At 40.3% G+C, this 17385-nt stretch overlaps 1 protein-coding gene across 2 annotated transcripts in view; it reads left to right on the forward strand.

Annotated features, from left to right (window-relative positions):
* The window catches only part of WDPCP (WD repeat containing planar cell polarity effector), a 306972-nt gene that overhangs the window by 61633 nt on the left and 227954 nt on the right, over positions 1–17385 (forward strand). For both annotated transcript variants that reach the window (XM_075863142.1, XM_075863143.1), the window contains 2 exons: positions 9090–9160; positions 9423–9482. In XM_075863142.1, coding sequence (XP_075719257.1) covers positions 9090–9160; positions 9423–9482 — 131 coding nt within the window. The remainder of the gene's footprint in view (positions 1–9089; positions 9161–9422; positions 9483–17385) is intronic.

The raw sequence follows: 17385 nt of genomic DNA on the forward strand, positions 1-17385 counted from the left end.
AAACATTGCCATACAAATATACTGCAATTTGCACTAGACACTGGCGTAAATTATAGCGCAACTCTATGCCAGCGTAGATTTTACTTTCTAGCTCACGGATGGCCAGAGTCGCGCCTCATTTATTGAAAGGCGTGCACCTCTTAATAAATTAGGCGCATTTTGCTTCAATCTTCTTGAGATTAAAACCGGCGTATAAATCGTAGATTACACCAGTTCTCTTGTATATTAGGGAATTGAACTATGGTCCGTTCCAACACATTTGCTTTGAATACTGTATTCTACTACAGAACAAGACACCAAGCACTGGGAATTTGTTTTCCTTGCGGATGTTCTCCCCTATTAAACCACTCCTTCTTGTAAAGTATTTTAGGGAATTGTTGTAATAATTTTCCTAATATATAAGCAAAAATTTACCAAAGTCAAAATAACTTCCCTCCACCCAGAGAGTATCCAGTAAATTTCAGTTGATAGTAAGAGAGTCCTTGGTGAAAGGAGTTAATCCAAAAAGACTTGCCTGTTCAGTTCAGTGGGTTGGCAGTGTACTCGCAGCAGAGAAGTTGCAAAACATTTGAATTAAAGATCATTTACCTTTCTAAAGTTCCCACTCCAGCGCTGGGGGCCAGTATGTATTTTCTGCATAAAAATAGATGTGATCATGTTTCCATTCTACAGTAGGATTTAGTAGTATGATTCAGAATATCTATCCCATCACGGATTATAAATTGGAGGTCACTTCTAAGCCACAATCCAGATATTTGTTCACATCAGCTGCTATCCCCAATGGGCTTACAATCTAGTTTCCCAATCACAGCATACCCAATCTATAAAGCCACCTAAAGCCGATCAGTCAGGCCTACTAATCTCCCCTATCTGAGGACAGTATAGAAGAGAGGGCAGGGATACTGAGCTGGGGATGTATAATTTTGTAAGGATCCAAAGGATATGCCATAAATGTCTGATACATGCGGTTTCCAGCTTTGGGACCTGCATTTCCAGAACAGGGGTCACCTGAACTCCGTCCTGCCTGAAACCCCATAGAAATGAATGGAGAGAACCGCACAGCTTTTTCTCTATTAATTCTCCGCCTGGATGCGGCAGGACCCTGTTCTTAAAAATAGGTGCAGGTGCTAGAATTGGTACCTGCATCTATCAACTTATGGCATATTCTGTGGATGTAAATGTCTGCGTTGAGAATAATCCTTTAAATCCTGCCGAGGTTCATAAAGAAAGCTTGTGAGTCCCGCTTCCTTACAGAGGGATTGACGACATTTCCTGTATGAGTTTGTTTGCAGGCAGAGCTGTCAGACACTATGGGCGGGTAAAACCTCTTTCCTAGCTACCCTCATCCCCTATTAATTAGTACTTTAATTGGTCAGATCTGCTTATTATCTTATAATTCTTTTATCCAGAAATAAAAAAATTTAATACAATTTCTTTAAATTATCCTCATCCGCTAATGCAAAATTTTTATATAGCAAGGCACTATTCACCAAAAATGTGTGAATTTTTTTGTAAAGATTTGGGACATGGTGAATTTTTGGGTAATAAAAGCTGCATAATACTTTTAGCAATCGCTTTCAAAACCCTGTAAAGAACTACATTCCCCTCCTCAAAAAGTTTTTTTGATTTTGATCAACTTTATTTTCAAGTTTGTGGCTATAGACCGCTACTATGACAGCTGATATAATAAGAAAATCACTTTCTACCTTGCCAGTGTTTGCAGATAGGAGGCTATAAGGCGCTCACGATGTCCTGATTTTCCAAAAAGGTTATATAAAATTCTGTTTTAAGACCAGAAATACCTAACATATCACATTATAGTACTTTGGAAATTAATTTTCTGAAATGGTGGTTTTATTTTTTACAATCATTACTTTTTTTAAATTTCATCCAGATAGCCTCGGTATTTGTTTATTAACAGTAAACACCTGACGCATAATATCTGCTACAAAAGAAGATGTTGGCCGAGGCTACATGGCAACATTTGCTCGCACAGTCACACTAGAATTTAGGGATGGTCATCTCCATTATTGCTTCCAATAGGAAAACTATAAAGTTGCGGTAATTCCATGATTTTACCGGAACTTGTGTGGAACCAAATGTCAATGTGTAGCCCCATGGTTTGTCTACAAAAAATCTGGACATAAATACAGATTCAATAATTTTTTAATAGGTTAAACAAGTGAGAGGCTGAGAATTCAAGCTGTGCTTGACGTCATTTAATGACATCACTAAGTGACCCCATAACGCTAGAAATGTCCATTTGATGTATGTTTATATTGGTCATAATGGTCTAGACTGTTACTCAGTCTGAAGTGGATCTCTTATACATTGGTATATAAGGTTTCTATACAGTACATAGTACTCTTAACTGGATTTCTAAATGTTCATCCAGTGTTAAAGGGGATCCTGTCATCAACATCTTACCTGTTAAACTCACCTGACCCCTCAATGGCCGCAGCTGTCCAGAGTTCATTCCTGTTCTTTTCTTTCCTGAAGTCCTCCTCTGTCAGTAAATATAGTCGTTTAAACTTTTCCCGCCTTTTATGGTAATTATTTTTCCCTCTGGGATGCAGCTTCTTAACCACGCCCACTGCCACCACTTGTCCGGCCCTGACTGTCAATCAAAAAGAAGGAGGTGGAGTCCACTCCGAGATGCTGGAGGAATGAAAACCTGACTCTTTTCAGATGAAGATTTGACTCTGTTCTGCTCATTTGCATACGGCGTGGGACCACTGAAAAACGGAATACTAAAGTTACAGAGCTTACTTAGAACATATTTATAGCTTAGATGACAATGATTTTTCACCCACTTTCACCAGGTATTGCTGGCTTTATAGCTAAAATGCTGGTGACAGGTTCCCTTTAAAGCCCTTTTGCACTGGCCAATTATCAGGTAAACGAGCGTTCAAAGAACAGGGCAGTGATCAGCAGATAAACGGGCAAACGCTTGTTCATCGGCTGACTATCGTTTTAAATGTGCAAAATATTATCGCTGTCGGCAGCACATCTAGCTGTGTAAACAGGGAGACGACTGTCGACATGATACAAATGAATGGGAACGAGCGATCAGAGTAACAAGTGCTCATCCCTATACTAGCGCCTTGTGAAAGGAGCAAACGAGCGCCGATCAACGAGTGTAAAAGTACCTCACATTTCATGGTTGGTACATTTCAAAGTACATGCCATCAATCCAGTCATTTCGGAAACAGTTCGAACAGCAGGAATATGGTCAGTATAATAAGGTGCAACAATCGTCCAAGTTTAATTTGTTTTTATATCTAGAAGATTGAAATCCGATGTTTATTAGGTTGGTAGCCATTGTGTACCCATAGACAGTTAGGTCGGTTTTACACGGCTGTAATACAGCAACATTTAAGCTCCTGCTTTATATTAGGCCTCATTTACACGAGCGTAATATACACGCGTGCGACGCGCGTCCTTTTCACGCGTGTCGTACGCACCTATATTACTCTATGGGGCAGTGCAGACAATGCGTGAATTTTGCGCAGCGCGAGTGCGTTGCGTAAAACTCACGACATGTTCTATAATCGTGCGTTTTTCGCGCATCACGCACCCATTGAAGTCAATGGGTGCGTGAAAACCACGAAGGTCGCACGGAAGCACTTCCGTGCGAACTGCGTGATTCGCGCAAGAGCTGTCAAACTGAATGTAAACAGAAAAGCACCACGTGCTTTTCTGTTTACAAACATCCGAACGGAGTGTCTTAGAGATGAGCGAACCGAACTTCACCGGGTTCGGCCGAACTCGTTTTGACCGAACCCGGCAGGAGACAGTCACTGTCCAGGGTGCTGAAAGAGTTAAACTGGTTCAGCACCCTGGACAGTGACTTCCGATCCCAATATACGTGAACGTGTAAAAAAAAAAGTTCTGACTTACCGATAACTCCCGGCTTCTTCCTCCAGTCTGACCTCCCGGGATGACAATTCAGTCCAAGTGACAGCTGCAGCCAATCACAAGCCAAGCACAGGCTTCAGCGGTCACATGGACTGCCGCGTCATCCAGGAAGGTGGGGCCAGATGTCAAGAGAGGCGCGTCACCAAGGACGCGTCACCAAGGCAACGGCCGGGAAGTTCTCGGTAAGTACGAACCTCTTTTTTTTTAAACAGGTTACTCGATATGGTGATCGGAATTCACTGTCGAGGGTGCTGAAAGAGTTACTGCCGATCAGTTAACTCTTTCAGCACCCTGGACAGTGACTGACGTCGACTAGCCTCATCTCTATGATGGCGGCTGCGCGAAAATCACGCAGCCGCGCATCAGACACGGATGACACACGGAGCTGTCAAGTGCCTTTTGCGCACGCAAAACGCTGCGTTTTTTTGCGTGCGCAAAACGCACACGCTCGTGTAAATCAGGCCTTAGTGTGATGAAAGATCTGGATCCCACGATTCTACTTAACCGAAATTAGTTAACCATAGCGTTGTATGCTGATCCAAGTTTTGTTCTTTAGAACCATGGTGGTCCGAGTCTCGTGGTTGTAATATGGCCGTCTGAATCTGACCTAAGATTTGTATCCAATTAAACATCAAGTATAGGACATGCTGATCTGGGCTGCATTGGGTGAACGGCTCCTTAACATTTGCAGCAAAATAGTGACCAGAGCGTGAAAAAAAATGAAAGAGTAAACATTTTCTGAATTTCAATATTTATTTTTTTTTTATCCATCATTCAAATGGCCAGATGCTAAATAATAGTCCACTTGCTTGCACCATTTTCAATTCCATATAAACACCAGGTTTTCTAAATGTGCACACTGTCTTTTGAAACATTTTTATCATGTCTCTGTCCAGAGTTGCTCTCCATTAACTGCAGTACTGCATAAATAAACCCCGGAACGGATAGATATTAATTTCATTTTTACAGCAAGGTATTTTTTCAGTGTATAATTTATTTTCTTCTCTCTTCTCTGTTTTGTCTCTATAGCATTATAGTTATATGCACCCTTCGGTAATGTTAGTGGTTTGCACAGAGCAGGATATTATCTCATCTCATGATATTCCAGGTAGCCTTCATAGCCTTTGCCCTACGTTGCTGGATGGTTACAAGTCTAGGTTTCTCCAACATGAGCCGGAATTCACATGTCCATCACAACATATTTTATCTCTGATCTGTATGTAGAAGTTCCAGAACCAGGGAAGACGTACTAACAGGACTGATGGCTGTTATAGTACAGAACTTCATCACAGCATATCCCCTGCTCAGAAATCTCTGCTTATCCACTGAGCCCGCACACAAGAGGCAGTAATTCCAGGAATCTGGAAATAATTTGGTCATGGGAGATCATAGGTCATATGTTGGAAAGATAAGGCACAATGATCTTTCAGCTGGCCACAGACCGTAGATACAGACTGTATGACCGTTCAGTCGAATAACTGCAGTATTTGCCATGTACAAACTAACATAACATGGTTACATAGGTTAAAAAAATTACACCGGTCAATTTAATTCAACCTTTTTCATTAGTAGATTAATTATAACCCTCCATTCGACTGTAAATAATCATCTAGCCCTTTTTTAACCCCTTTAAAGACCAGGCCAATTTGAGGTTTTTCCTCCCCGTCTTCCAAAAGCCATACGTTTTCTATTTCTTCGTTGACATAGCCATATGAGGTCTTGTTTTTTGCGGGACAAGTTGTAGATTTTCTTGGCACCATTTATTGTAACGCATATTGTACTGGAAATCTGCAAAAAATATATTTTGTGGGGGGCAATGGGCTAAAAAAACATTGATTACACCATTTTTTGGGGGGTTTTGTTTTTACAGCGTTCATCAGGTGGTAAAACCTACATATTCACCTTATTCTACAGGTTGATATGATTATGGCAATACCAAATTTATATGTTTTTGTTTTATGGTTTACCACTTTTAAAATAATAAGACTATTTGCTAAAAATAAATAAATGTTTTGTGTCACCATATTCTGAGAGCCATAACTTTTTTATTTTTTACGGATACCATTTTGGGGTATTTGCGACTTTTTGATCACTTTTTATTCCTTTTTTTTGGAGAGCTAAGGTGACAAAAACACAGCAATTTGCATGTTTTTTTAGAGTTATTTTTTTTTTAGGTCGTCCACTGAACAGGTTAAATAACACTATATTGTGATAGTTCTGACTTTTACGATACCAGTTATGTTCACTTTTATTTTTTTACAAAATGGGAAAAGGGGGGTATTTTGAACTTGTAATATTTTTTATTTATTTAACTGTTTTTTTACATTTTTAATTAGACCCCTTAGGGGACTTGGAGCAGCGATCGTTGGATCACTTGCATGATATACTGCAATACTAATGTATTTCAGTATATCGTGATTCTGACAGTCTCAATACAAAGATGGCAGACCTGGGGGCCTTTATTAGGCCCCCAGGCTGCCATAACAACCAGTGTAAATGTCCCATCGTGCCGCAGGGGGGCACGATGGCGTGTTCTTGAGGGGGCGCCCCCCTGATTCTAACAATTTAAATGCCGGGGTCGCAATTGACCGCAGCATTTAGGGTGTTAAATGGGCAGAATCAAAGTGATCATTGATTCCGCCCGTGAGCCCGTTCCATACTTCCCCTTAATGGCTGCCGCATACCAGTACGTGAAATGTCATTAAAGGGTTAAATGCTGACATAGTATCTGCCATCACTACCATTTGAGGTAGGGCATTCCATAGTTTCACTACTCTAACTATAAAGAACCCTTTCCTATATTAATGCCTGGGACGCCTTTCTTCCACACGCAATGAATTTCCCCTGGTCCATTGTAAAGTATTAAAAAAAAAACATATTATGAGCTAGTTCTTTGTATTGACCACACTCATACATGTTAATAAGATCACCTCTAAGGTCTCGTTCACATCTGCATTGGAGGCTTAATTAGGGGCCTCCGTCACAGATCCGGCCAAGATTACCGGAGACAATTTCGCAGCATGCTGCGCTTTTGTCTCCTGTAAAACCACAGACACCCTGACGGCACCTATTAAAGTCAATGGGTTCCGTCTGCCACTGGTGGTATCAGTTTTGCAACGGAACCGTTGCTTCCATTACTCCCTTGTCCTGACGGAGCAGAGCAGCGGATTGACAAAATGCAGATGTGAACATAGCCTTAGGCCTCATGCATACGACCGTAGCCATGTGCCATGTTTGTCAGCCGTGGGCCGTGCACATGGCCGCGGCCATTATTTTCAATGAGCCCGGACCGCAAAATACGGCCGTAATAAGGCTTGCCCGATCTTTGTGCGGTCCGGGGCCATGCACGGACCGTGAAAACCACGGTCGTGTACATGGCCCCATAGGAATGAATGGGGCCGCCATTCTCCCGTGGATTTTCGGGGGAATTGCGGCTGCAAAAGCACATTCGTGTGCAGGGGGCCTTAGACGTCTTTTTTCTAAGTTAAATAAGATAATAATAAGAGTTTTAAAATAAAACCATTAAAACAAATGAATCATATTTTGTTCGTCCCTAATCGGACATTCATACCATAAACTCCAGAAAATCCAACACTGCTGTCAAAATTTAGAGCAGGTTATCTGTCGGGGTTTGGCAATAGGGACAAATGAACGTAACAAAAAAGAAACACGCGACTGTTATGTTAGGTAATTTAAGTAGAGCAAAGATTTAACTGTCTGGAAATGGAGGCAGGAACAGAGCAAGCAAGTCACAGCGAGGGATGCTTTATTAATAAATCATTTGTTGGGAGGTTTTTCTAAAGGTTTTGCTAAGGTCAAGTGGCTCTTCCACTAAATTACATGGAAATGAATCCTCTATTTTCCCCAATTTACATATTGCATACGTCAAATGTACCAATAAGCTCCCATTATACAGACGGAGGCCAAAAGAGTGCTATTTTAGCCACCGTCGGGCGGTATCTGTCGGGGATACTGTTTTGTCTTTTTCTGTATGGAATAGCGCAGCAGACTGCGCTATTCCATACAGAGGCATCCAGTAAAAGAAAAAGGTATACCGTGTGGTATAGGTTTTTACATGGGAGCCTATAGGTGACGGATGTCACTTAATGGCATCCCTCTCAGGCACTAGTTTAACATATAAATCATGAGCTATTTAATAGCTTTTAAGGACGTATTCGTTAAATGAATGCCATAACAGCCTAAGGGTGATGGATGCCTATGACGGATGACTAATAGTGGCATTTGTCACCCATGGGCTATTATGGCATCCGTCATGAGAGTTTGTGTAGATGCTTTGTCGCGATTTATTGTAAAAAATGAAATAGAAGAGTTGAAGCTTTTGCTTGGACTCCATGGATTTGCACCAAAATGAAAGGCATTGCTGCGACTTTTCATTTCAGAGAGGGATCAATACTTTAACCCATCACCTGGTCTTGCAATAGTATAAAAAGGTAGTCGCTTTGCATAGTTACGTAGCTTTTTTTTAATGGTAAATGGGGAAGGTAGAAAGTGTAAAGGTGGCCCACGTGCAGGTACCACGTATCGGACACTTGGTCAAGTAACAGTCAGTCAATCTCCTTACACTTTAGACTGGGCAGATCTGATTGAAATTATTGCTATCCATCCATAGCTAGTGTGTATGGCAAACTTAAAGGGTGTTTCCCACCTAAGACACTTATGGGATGTTTATGGGAACAATTGCAAACAATCTCAAGTACGAGGTCACCTGATTCTTATCCCGTCTGGTGCGGCGGCTGCCAGACGCTATATCCACACAGAGAATCAATGTTGCTCAGCTGTTACCATAACCACTCGGAATCAATGGCGAGCGCTTCACACATAGTCAGCCACCACTCCATTAATTCTTCGCCTGGATTCAGCCTCTGGCAGCTGCCTTGCCAGGGTGGACAGGGGTTGGGTAAACGCCATTCTAAAGATAGGTGCGGGTCAGAGAGCTGGGACCTGCATCTAAATGACATTTATATCCCATGGATTTGCCATAAATGGCTTAGATGTGATCAATGTACGCATGCATTTGTTTGAAAAACAGAATCCTTGTTTACATAACATTCTGATACTGTGTAGTTCTTTATTTACCGGGTAACGCCAAATGTTCCACGCACTGTGGCAGCAGTCTGTCATTTTTTTCATTTTTTTTATTTTTATTAAAGCACGGGGCATCCCTTGGGTATTGAAGAACAAGCGCCCAGAAAAGCTTCGGGACAATCTCATGGAGCTTGAGGTACGTTTTTGAGAAAGTTACAAGAATGGCAACAAACAATTCTCCTTTCAATCACCTTTCAGCAGCTTTAATTTTCATAAAGGATCAGGCATCAGAGTGATGATAACAGCGCTTTTGTCTAGAGAACTGTTTTAAAACAGTTGCATCTTTGTTTATGTGGCACGCTAATCTCTGCCTGCTTGAAAAGACGAAGCACTTTAACCATTGGTAACAATGTACACAGCCGACTCTCTCCAACTCACTGTTTTCTCTTGTCCTCCAGGAGCTGATGCAGAGCAATGAGTGTGTGCTCAGCAAATGGAAGAACAAATATGTCTGTCAGGTAAAATGTTTTGACATGCCCTTCCTCTACTCAGTCAATGGAGCTGAACTTATTCATTGAGCGAAGTTTTTGTCTTATTATATAAACCGGCTTACAAAACAGAAATATTTTGTTGCAATTTTTACTTCCGTGTTAATTGTGGGGGGTTCGCAGTGATACTGGAGCAGCATTGTAAAACCTCATTAGTTTCTGTAGAGGTACAAATCCCAATTCTGGCTCTTGTGGGCTCAACATTGGGAAAATGAATGGGGTTCTCTTTACAGACCGGGAGTATCACTTGTATTCCATAGCCTGCTATACATCCTGAACGCGGTAGGTGTATATAAGGGGTGATTTACATGGTGCGGTTTTGCAAGTTTCCATGCTAACTGCAAAACCGCGTCAAATCGCGGTCAATCACATGCATTCTTGCAGTGCGGTTTTCCGCCACACGGCCAAACCGCATTGTGTGAATACACCCTAAGGCCTCATGCACACGACCGTGGTGTTTTTCTGGTCCGCAAATTCCAGGACCGTGTTCCGTGGAATGTCATCCGCAGTTCATCCGTATGTAATCCGCAAAAATGCGGATGAAAAAAAAAAAAAAAAAAAAGGACTTTTAAACAGGATGCCAAAAGCTTGGTCAAACCCCCTTTAGAAGGTCACATGATCGCTCTGGAGCCATTTCCTGCTGCATTTTTCCTGATCTTTGCTTTGTGCGAGTTCAGTGAGATTGCGCTGCTGATATAGCTGTGGTTTTTGTCAGTTACTCACTGCGAACATGTCTTCTGATGATGTGGATGATGTACTCCTGCACTGGCTCCTCTCCAGGCGATTTAGTTTCTCGACGTTTATTGAAGCCATGCTGCTCTCTGCTGCTCTCTGCTGCTCTCATGCACTGTCTCCAGACTTCACGACGACAGAAGTCATTCCCGGTCGTCGCCTAGCAACACTTCCGCAAATCCGCAAACTGCGGATGACACACGGCGGTGTATCCGCAATTTCCACGGGCCCATTGACTTCTATTGGCATGTCCGCACCGCATTTGCGGCCCATAATAAGACATGTCCGGAGTTTCTGCGGCACGGATGTGCGGACATGCGGAGAGCCGTGAAAACACGGATAGTGGGTATGGCCACATAGAAATGAATGGGTCCGCAATTAACCCGTGGATTTGCGGTTGAATTGCAGACGCAAAAACACGGTCGTGTGCATGAGGCCTTAATGTCTGTGGATGTCTATATAATCCATTGACAAAGTGGATGTGAACAAACAGCATTGCTTGGGCAGCTGAATTTATGAACTGCTGAATTTATACAGGATTTATAAAGTCTGTCACGTGTGCAGTAACCTAGTTTATAACAGTTTGAGTTCCCCTTTGAATTTTTAAAATGTATTCGCTCGCTCATGTACGCTCGATGTAGGTGATAAATGCTAGTTCAGAAGGGGTCTGATCACTGGAACTCACTAGTCTCTAGAATCGAGTAGCCCCATCCCTCCTCACCCATTTGCGTTGTAGAGGAGCTGTATGGAGCGGTATACGAGCATGCACACAGTCACACCATACAACTATTACATACCCGCCTCTTTCCCTATCTCCTATAAAGTTGTGTAAAACAGCATGTATGCATCTTCACCTCAACCTCCATGCAGCTCCTTCTCACTCTGGCCTACTTGTTGAGGAGGGACAGGGGTCACCAGTTTTAGTGAATAGTGGAAGTCCCAACAGTTGGACCATCATGATCTCACATTTATCAGTTATCCAGTTATTAGGTGATAAATGCTACTGGTGGAAAAACCCTTTAAGGGGGTAACACACCTATAGTCTTCCTTATCTATGTCTACTTTGCTCTACATTTTCTCACATATGTCCAGTTCAGAGAACCATTAGAGAAACTTACATACAGTGCACATTTTCTGCAATACAGTGGCTCAATAGTTAGAAATTGCCCTTTGGCATTAGGATCTTAGTTATAAATCTGACCAGGCCAACAACTGCATGAGGTTTGTTGCATGTTTTCCTTGTGCCTTTTAGTTGGTTTTTGCACAAATATATAGGTTATCATGCTTCCAATTAAATGGGCTCAAGTGTGCGTGTGAGCATGTTTGAAATGTATGCTTTTTTTGTTTAACCCCTTATGTTTCTGTCCAAACTGCTCACATCCCAACTCTTGAAATTGTTCAGTTTTGAGAAGAGGTGGTTAAGTGAGAGGATACATTTGTAGAAATGAACCATACAGAATTACTTCAAAATCTCTTCACTTTAAGGTCACCTCAAAAACACAAGGGCAACATCATACTAATGGATGATAAAAGGTTCAATGCCCAGCATGGAAAAGGGTTCTTTACTGTAAGAGCTGTGAAGCCATGAAATAGTTTACCAGAGAATCTGATATTAGTAGATTGCTTTAGATGCTTTCTTGAAGCACCATAATATAATAAGTTATTTAAATACTTGAATGATCACTGCTAGGGTTTAGGAAGGAGTTTTGGAACATTATTTTATAATCCTTCAACCAAGGTTAAGAAGGATTTTTTAAATTATATTTATTATGTTGTTGTTTTTTTTTGTAAATTCTTTATTTAGATTTTTTTAAGAAAACAAGGAAAAAAGCAGGGATTTACAGAATCCAAGGAAAGGACAATCATAATGACAACAACAAACAATTGTCTCTGCTGTACATATACAAATACATGAGATAAACCTGAATGTAAAAATAAACATATAACTGAGATTTTATTTTATTTTCTATATCTTCTCTATTCTCTGTATTAACTTCAACCAGGTCTAAGTAAGATTATAATATTAAGTAATATTAATAGTAAGATATATATTAGTCCTTAATGAATTAGAATATCAAAAAGTTTATTTATTTTAGTAATTCAATTAAAAAAGTGAAACTCATATATTCGATAGATTTATTACACGCAGAGTGATCTATTTCCAGCATTTTTTTCTTTTAATGTTGATGATTATGGTAACCGTTACTGAAAACTCAAAATTTAGTGTCTCCGAAAATTAGAATATTATACAAGCCCATTTGAAAAAATTATTTTTAAAACTTGAGATATAGGCCTACTGAAGAGTCTGTACAGTATATGCACTCAATACTCGGGACTCCTTCTCCATGAATTACTGCATCAATGCGGCGTGGCATGGATGTGATCAGCCTGTTACACTGCTGAGGTGTTATGGAAGCCCAGGTTGCTTTGATAGCGGCCTTCAGCTCGTCTGCATTGTTGGGTCTGGTCTCTCATCTTCCTCTTGACCATACCCCATGGATTCTCTATAGGGTTTAGGTCAGGCGAGTTTGCTGGCCAATCAAGCCCAGTAACACTGTGGTTATTAAACCAGGTATTGGTACTTTTGGCAGTGTGGACAGGTGCCAAGTCCTGCTGGAAAATGAAATCAGCATCGCCATAAATCTTGTCAGCAGAGGGTAGCATGAAGTGCTCGAAAATTTCCTGGTAGACGCTGCGCTGACTCTGGACTTGATATAACACAGTGGACCAACACTAGCAGATGACATGGTCCCCCAAACCATCACTGACTGGAAACTTCACACTGGACCGCAATCAACATGGATTGATGCCTTTCCACTCTTCCTCCAGACTCTGGGACCTTGATTTCCAAATTAAATGCAAAACTAAGCAACAGTGTTGGTCCACTGTGTTATATCTAGTTCAGAGTAAATGCAGCCGTCTACGAGGACATTTTCGAGCACTTCATGCTTCCCTCTGCTGACAAGTTTTATGGCGATGCTGATTTCATTTTCCAGCAGGACTTGCCACCTGTCCACACTGCCAAAAGTACCAATACCTGGTTTAATAACCACAGTACCGCTTTGCTTGATTGGCCAGCAAACTCGCCTGACCTAAACCCCATAGAGAATCTCTGGGGTATTGTTAAGAGGAAGATGAGACACCAGACCCAACACTGCAGAGCTGAAGGCCGATATCAAAGCAACCTGGGCTTCCAAAACACCTCAGCAGTGTAACAGGCTGATCACATCCATGCCACGCCGCATTGATGCAGTAATTCATGCAAAAGGAGCCCCGACCAAGTATTGAGGGCATATACTGCACATACTTTTCAGTAGGCCAACATTTCGGTATTTAAAGATCATTTTTGAAATTGGGCTTATACAATATTCTCATTTTCTGAGACACTAAATTTTGAGGTTTCATTAACTGTTAGCCATAATCATAAACATTAAAATAAAAAAATGCTGGAAATAGATCACTCTGTGTAATGAATCTATATAATATCTGAGTTTAATTTTTTTAATTGAATTACTGAAATAAATTAACTTTTTGATGATATTCTAATTCATTGAGAAGGACTAGTATATAAAGAAAGTGGAGCAATATATTGACAGTTGTTTTTTTTTAAAGAAATAGCAACAATTTAATAGTATAAAAATATTTTTTTTTATTCCCTGCTCGGGAGTGTGGGGATGAGTGGGTTGTTGGGGCTATTGTAATAATAAAATTCTATTTCCTTGTATGTTTCATAGGAAAATTAAAAACAAATAATTCAAGTATATTTAATGAGGACCTGTCAACTTTCCTGATGTGTTTTTAAAAAAAATATATATTTTATTATTTTAATTTGTTTACATAAAAGGATGATCCACGATCTTAATTATTTATATAACTTACATTTCAATACATCTAAGATACAGTAAATTAACGCGAGTCATAACTTTTTATCAATTACCCTCTCCATTTGTATATTACCTCCCCCTGCCTTCCCACCCTATCGCCACCTTGCCACCCTATCGCCACCTTGCCAATATCTGTCTTTTTAGATAACAATTTTGGAGCATCTTTTTTTGTTCCCGAAATCTGTATAGTTGTTCGTCTGTTATTCCTCCTCAAAATATACGAATAAATGTATAACTTAGTGTTTCCATTTCTCTTGGGGCAGAAAGGGACGCGTCTCTACACACTGATTTCGCAATGTACACACTGATTTCATAGTGCCAGTGTGTGTAGAGACACACCTTATTGAAAAGGGGAATGGTAACACGCAATTGTCAATGTATTCATATTTTTGCAGGAAGAATAACAGAAGGACGGCACAATACAGAGTTCTATAAAAAGGTGCTCCAGAATTGCTAGTATTTACTAAAGCAGACATGATAGGAAAGCTGTCAGGTCCTCTTTCAGAACCTTTTTCATTCATGCTATCCACAGATAATGATAACTTCATTGTAAGCAACACACTTGAGGAGTTAGAAACTTTGTAGCAGTCAGTGATTGTCCGCTCTTAACCTTGGTCTGCAGGTAATAATGGCACTGTGGGACGTAGTCTGCAGTCAAGTCTCTGTCACATGCTCAAAGAGAAAGGGAAAAGGCCGTCTTATCTCCCTGTCTTGTCAGACATATCACGGTTGTTGTTGGGAAGTGTTCGCACGGTAGACTGGTGAAAGAAGTCAGCCTTTTACATTCCAGTGCAGCCAGAAAGTGCGCTAGAGCTTAGCCAGTCTTTTTTTTTTTTCGTTTAACCTACAAATATTGGCCAAATTGCAGGGGGCACAGACCAAATAAAAGCTGCAGACCTTAATGTTTTTTGCTTGACTAGAGCCTCATTAGAGAAATGATCTTGAATGTTCATGAAATGGTCTGCACTGAGCGGCAGCATTGCCTTCAGTAACATAAGAAGAAGGTTAAGGGATACGTCCTAGTTTACAGGATTGTGGTCGTCCTGTACTAATCCATTGCTGCTTTTTCACACGGCGCTCTCTGCATCTACTCATGTTTACTTATTCTTAAAAATATCTGAAAAAATTGGTCGTGAAATAGTCAGCGTATTTACACAGAGATTGTGTCAATGTTTGCATGTGTGGGTACACTCTTTGTTTAAGCCAGTAGGAAGCAGACTGGAGTTCTGCTGCTCCTCTAATTGGCTTCTCACTGAATGTCATCTATTGTATTAATATTGTTAATTGGAGCACTTTGCAGTCCGTCAATTGACATCTAGACTCCAATACTTACAGTTGGTATTACCTCAGCTCCTTGTGCTGTTTTCTATATAGATCACATTACTAGTGCATGTAAAACAATGATCATTTCACTACAGTTTGATGCCCTTACAACCATAAAAGGCACATAATATATATATATATATATATATATATATATATATATATATATATACACACACACACACACACACAATCTCTACCTGTCAAAAGTTTTAGAACACCTCAATTTGTCCAGTTATTTTTTACATTAACTCAGTTATAGTACAGCAAATAACCTGAAATGGTTCAATAGTAAGCTAAAAACAATATGAATTTTTAACCTCAAATGCAACAATAGTCTGAATTTCTTATTTTAACCATAGGGCTTTTTTCAAATTATGGTTTGAAATTGGATGCAAAGTATTTCTACAGGTGTCTCAACTTTTGGAGATTACTTTCAAACCCTCTGATTCTATATAACCAGTGTTGGAACAGACTACATTGCAACACCCTGTAGGGCAGGATTTGGACAGTTTTGCTCTTCGGGACAAAGCACATTGCTATCATAATGGTAAAAAAAAGGCATTTAACAAAAGAAGACAGACAGACAATTATAACTCTTAGAAGTATATTTCTGTCCTACAGAGAAATTGCCAAGGAAGCCAAGGTGGCAAAGGCACTTGGAAACTGGTGGAAACTAACAGGAAGACGTCTGGCAGACCAAAAGCCACTACAAAATCGGCTGACAAGTTTTTTTTATAGTCAACAGTTTACATGAATGGCGCCTAACAGCACAAAATCTTCAAGTTCAGCTTAATGCAGCAAAAATTAAACAAGTTTCCATTTCAACTGTGAATAGAAGATTGAAAAAAAAATAAAAAAACTTGCCTGGGCCAAGCAGCACCTCAAGTGGACTACTGAAGAGTGGAAGAAGGTCTTATGGACTGATAAATCAAAGTTTGACATCTCTGGTACATCACACAGAGTTTTTGTACATCATCGAGTACATGAAGGGATGCCTCCTCAGTGTGTGACAACTGTCAAACATGGAGGAGGAGGCGTGATGGTCTGGGGCTCTCTTGCTGGATACAGAGTTGACAACTTTCACAGGATTACTAGCACACTGTACAAAATGGGCTAACACAGGATTTTGATGCGCCATGTGATACCCTCTGGTGTACGCCTACTTGATCAGGAGTTCATATTACACTAATACCATGATCCAAAACATACTTCTAGGTTATGTCAGAACTACTTAAGAAGACAAGAAGCCGGTAGGCTTCGAAGAATAGAATGACTTACAGTCTCCAGACTTAAATCCCATTGATCTTGTTTGGGATGAACTGGACAGAAGAGTGAAATCAAAGCAGCGAACAAGTGCAGCACATTTGCGGGAACTTCTGCAACAATGTTTGAAATTTCAGAATAATATCTGAATGCAATTGTAGAAAGAATGCCTCGATTGTGTAAAGCTGTTATATTAGCTAGAGGTGGCTACTTAATTTTTTTTTTAATAAACATATTTTTTCTTATCTTATTCGGTCCAAAATGCTGTGCTGATTAATTTCAGAGTAAATGTAGTGGCTAGAGGTTCCTTTCGCACCCGCCACTAGGGAGGACGATCATATACAGCCCCCATTAAACCTAATAATAAATCTGTATTAAGTAAGCGCCCCCTAGAGGTAACTGCACACAGCCAGAATTTTATTATTTAGGACTATGACCATGTAAAGGGAAGAAGGGGATTTGGAGCTCAGATATATTATGATGTTATATGTTAAAATACTGTATATTATGGACCTCCTTAAAATAAAACCTATATAACATAGAGCACCATTCAGTAGGACTCAGGATTACCACAAGCGCTATATTGTGGATTCTGAGCAGTAGAAATATCTGAGCAATGCCGAGAAGTGGTTTGTAAACTTTAAAGTGGTTATCCGGGATTTTAAAAT

The sequence above is a fragment of the Rhinoderma darwinii genome, chromosome 4 (assembly GCF_050947455.1).
Source record: "Rhinoderma darwinii isolate aRhiDar2 chromosome 4, aRhiDar2.hap1, whole genome shotgun sequence".
NCBI lineage: Eukaryota > Metazoa > Chordata > Amphibia > Anura > Rhinodermatidae > Rhinoderma > Rhinoderma darwinii.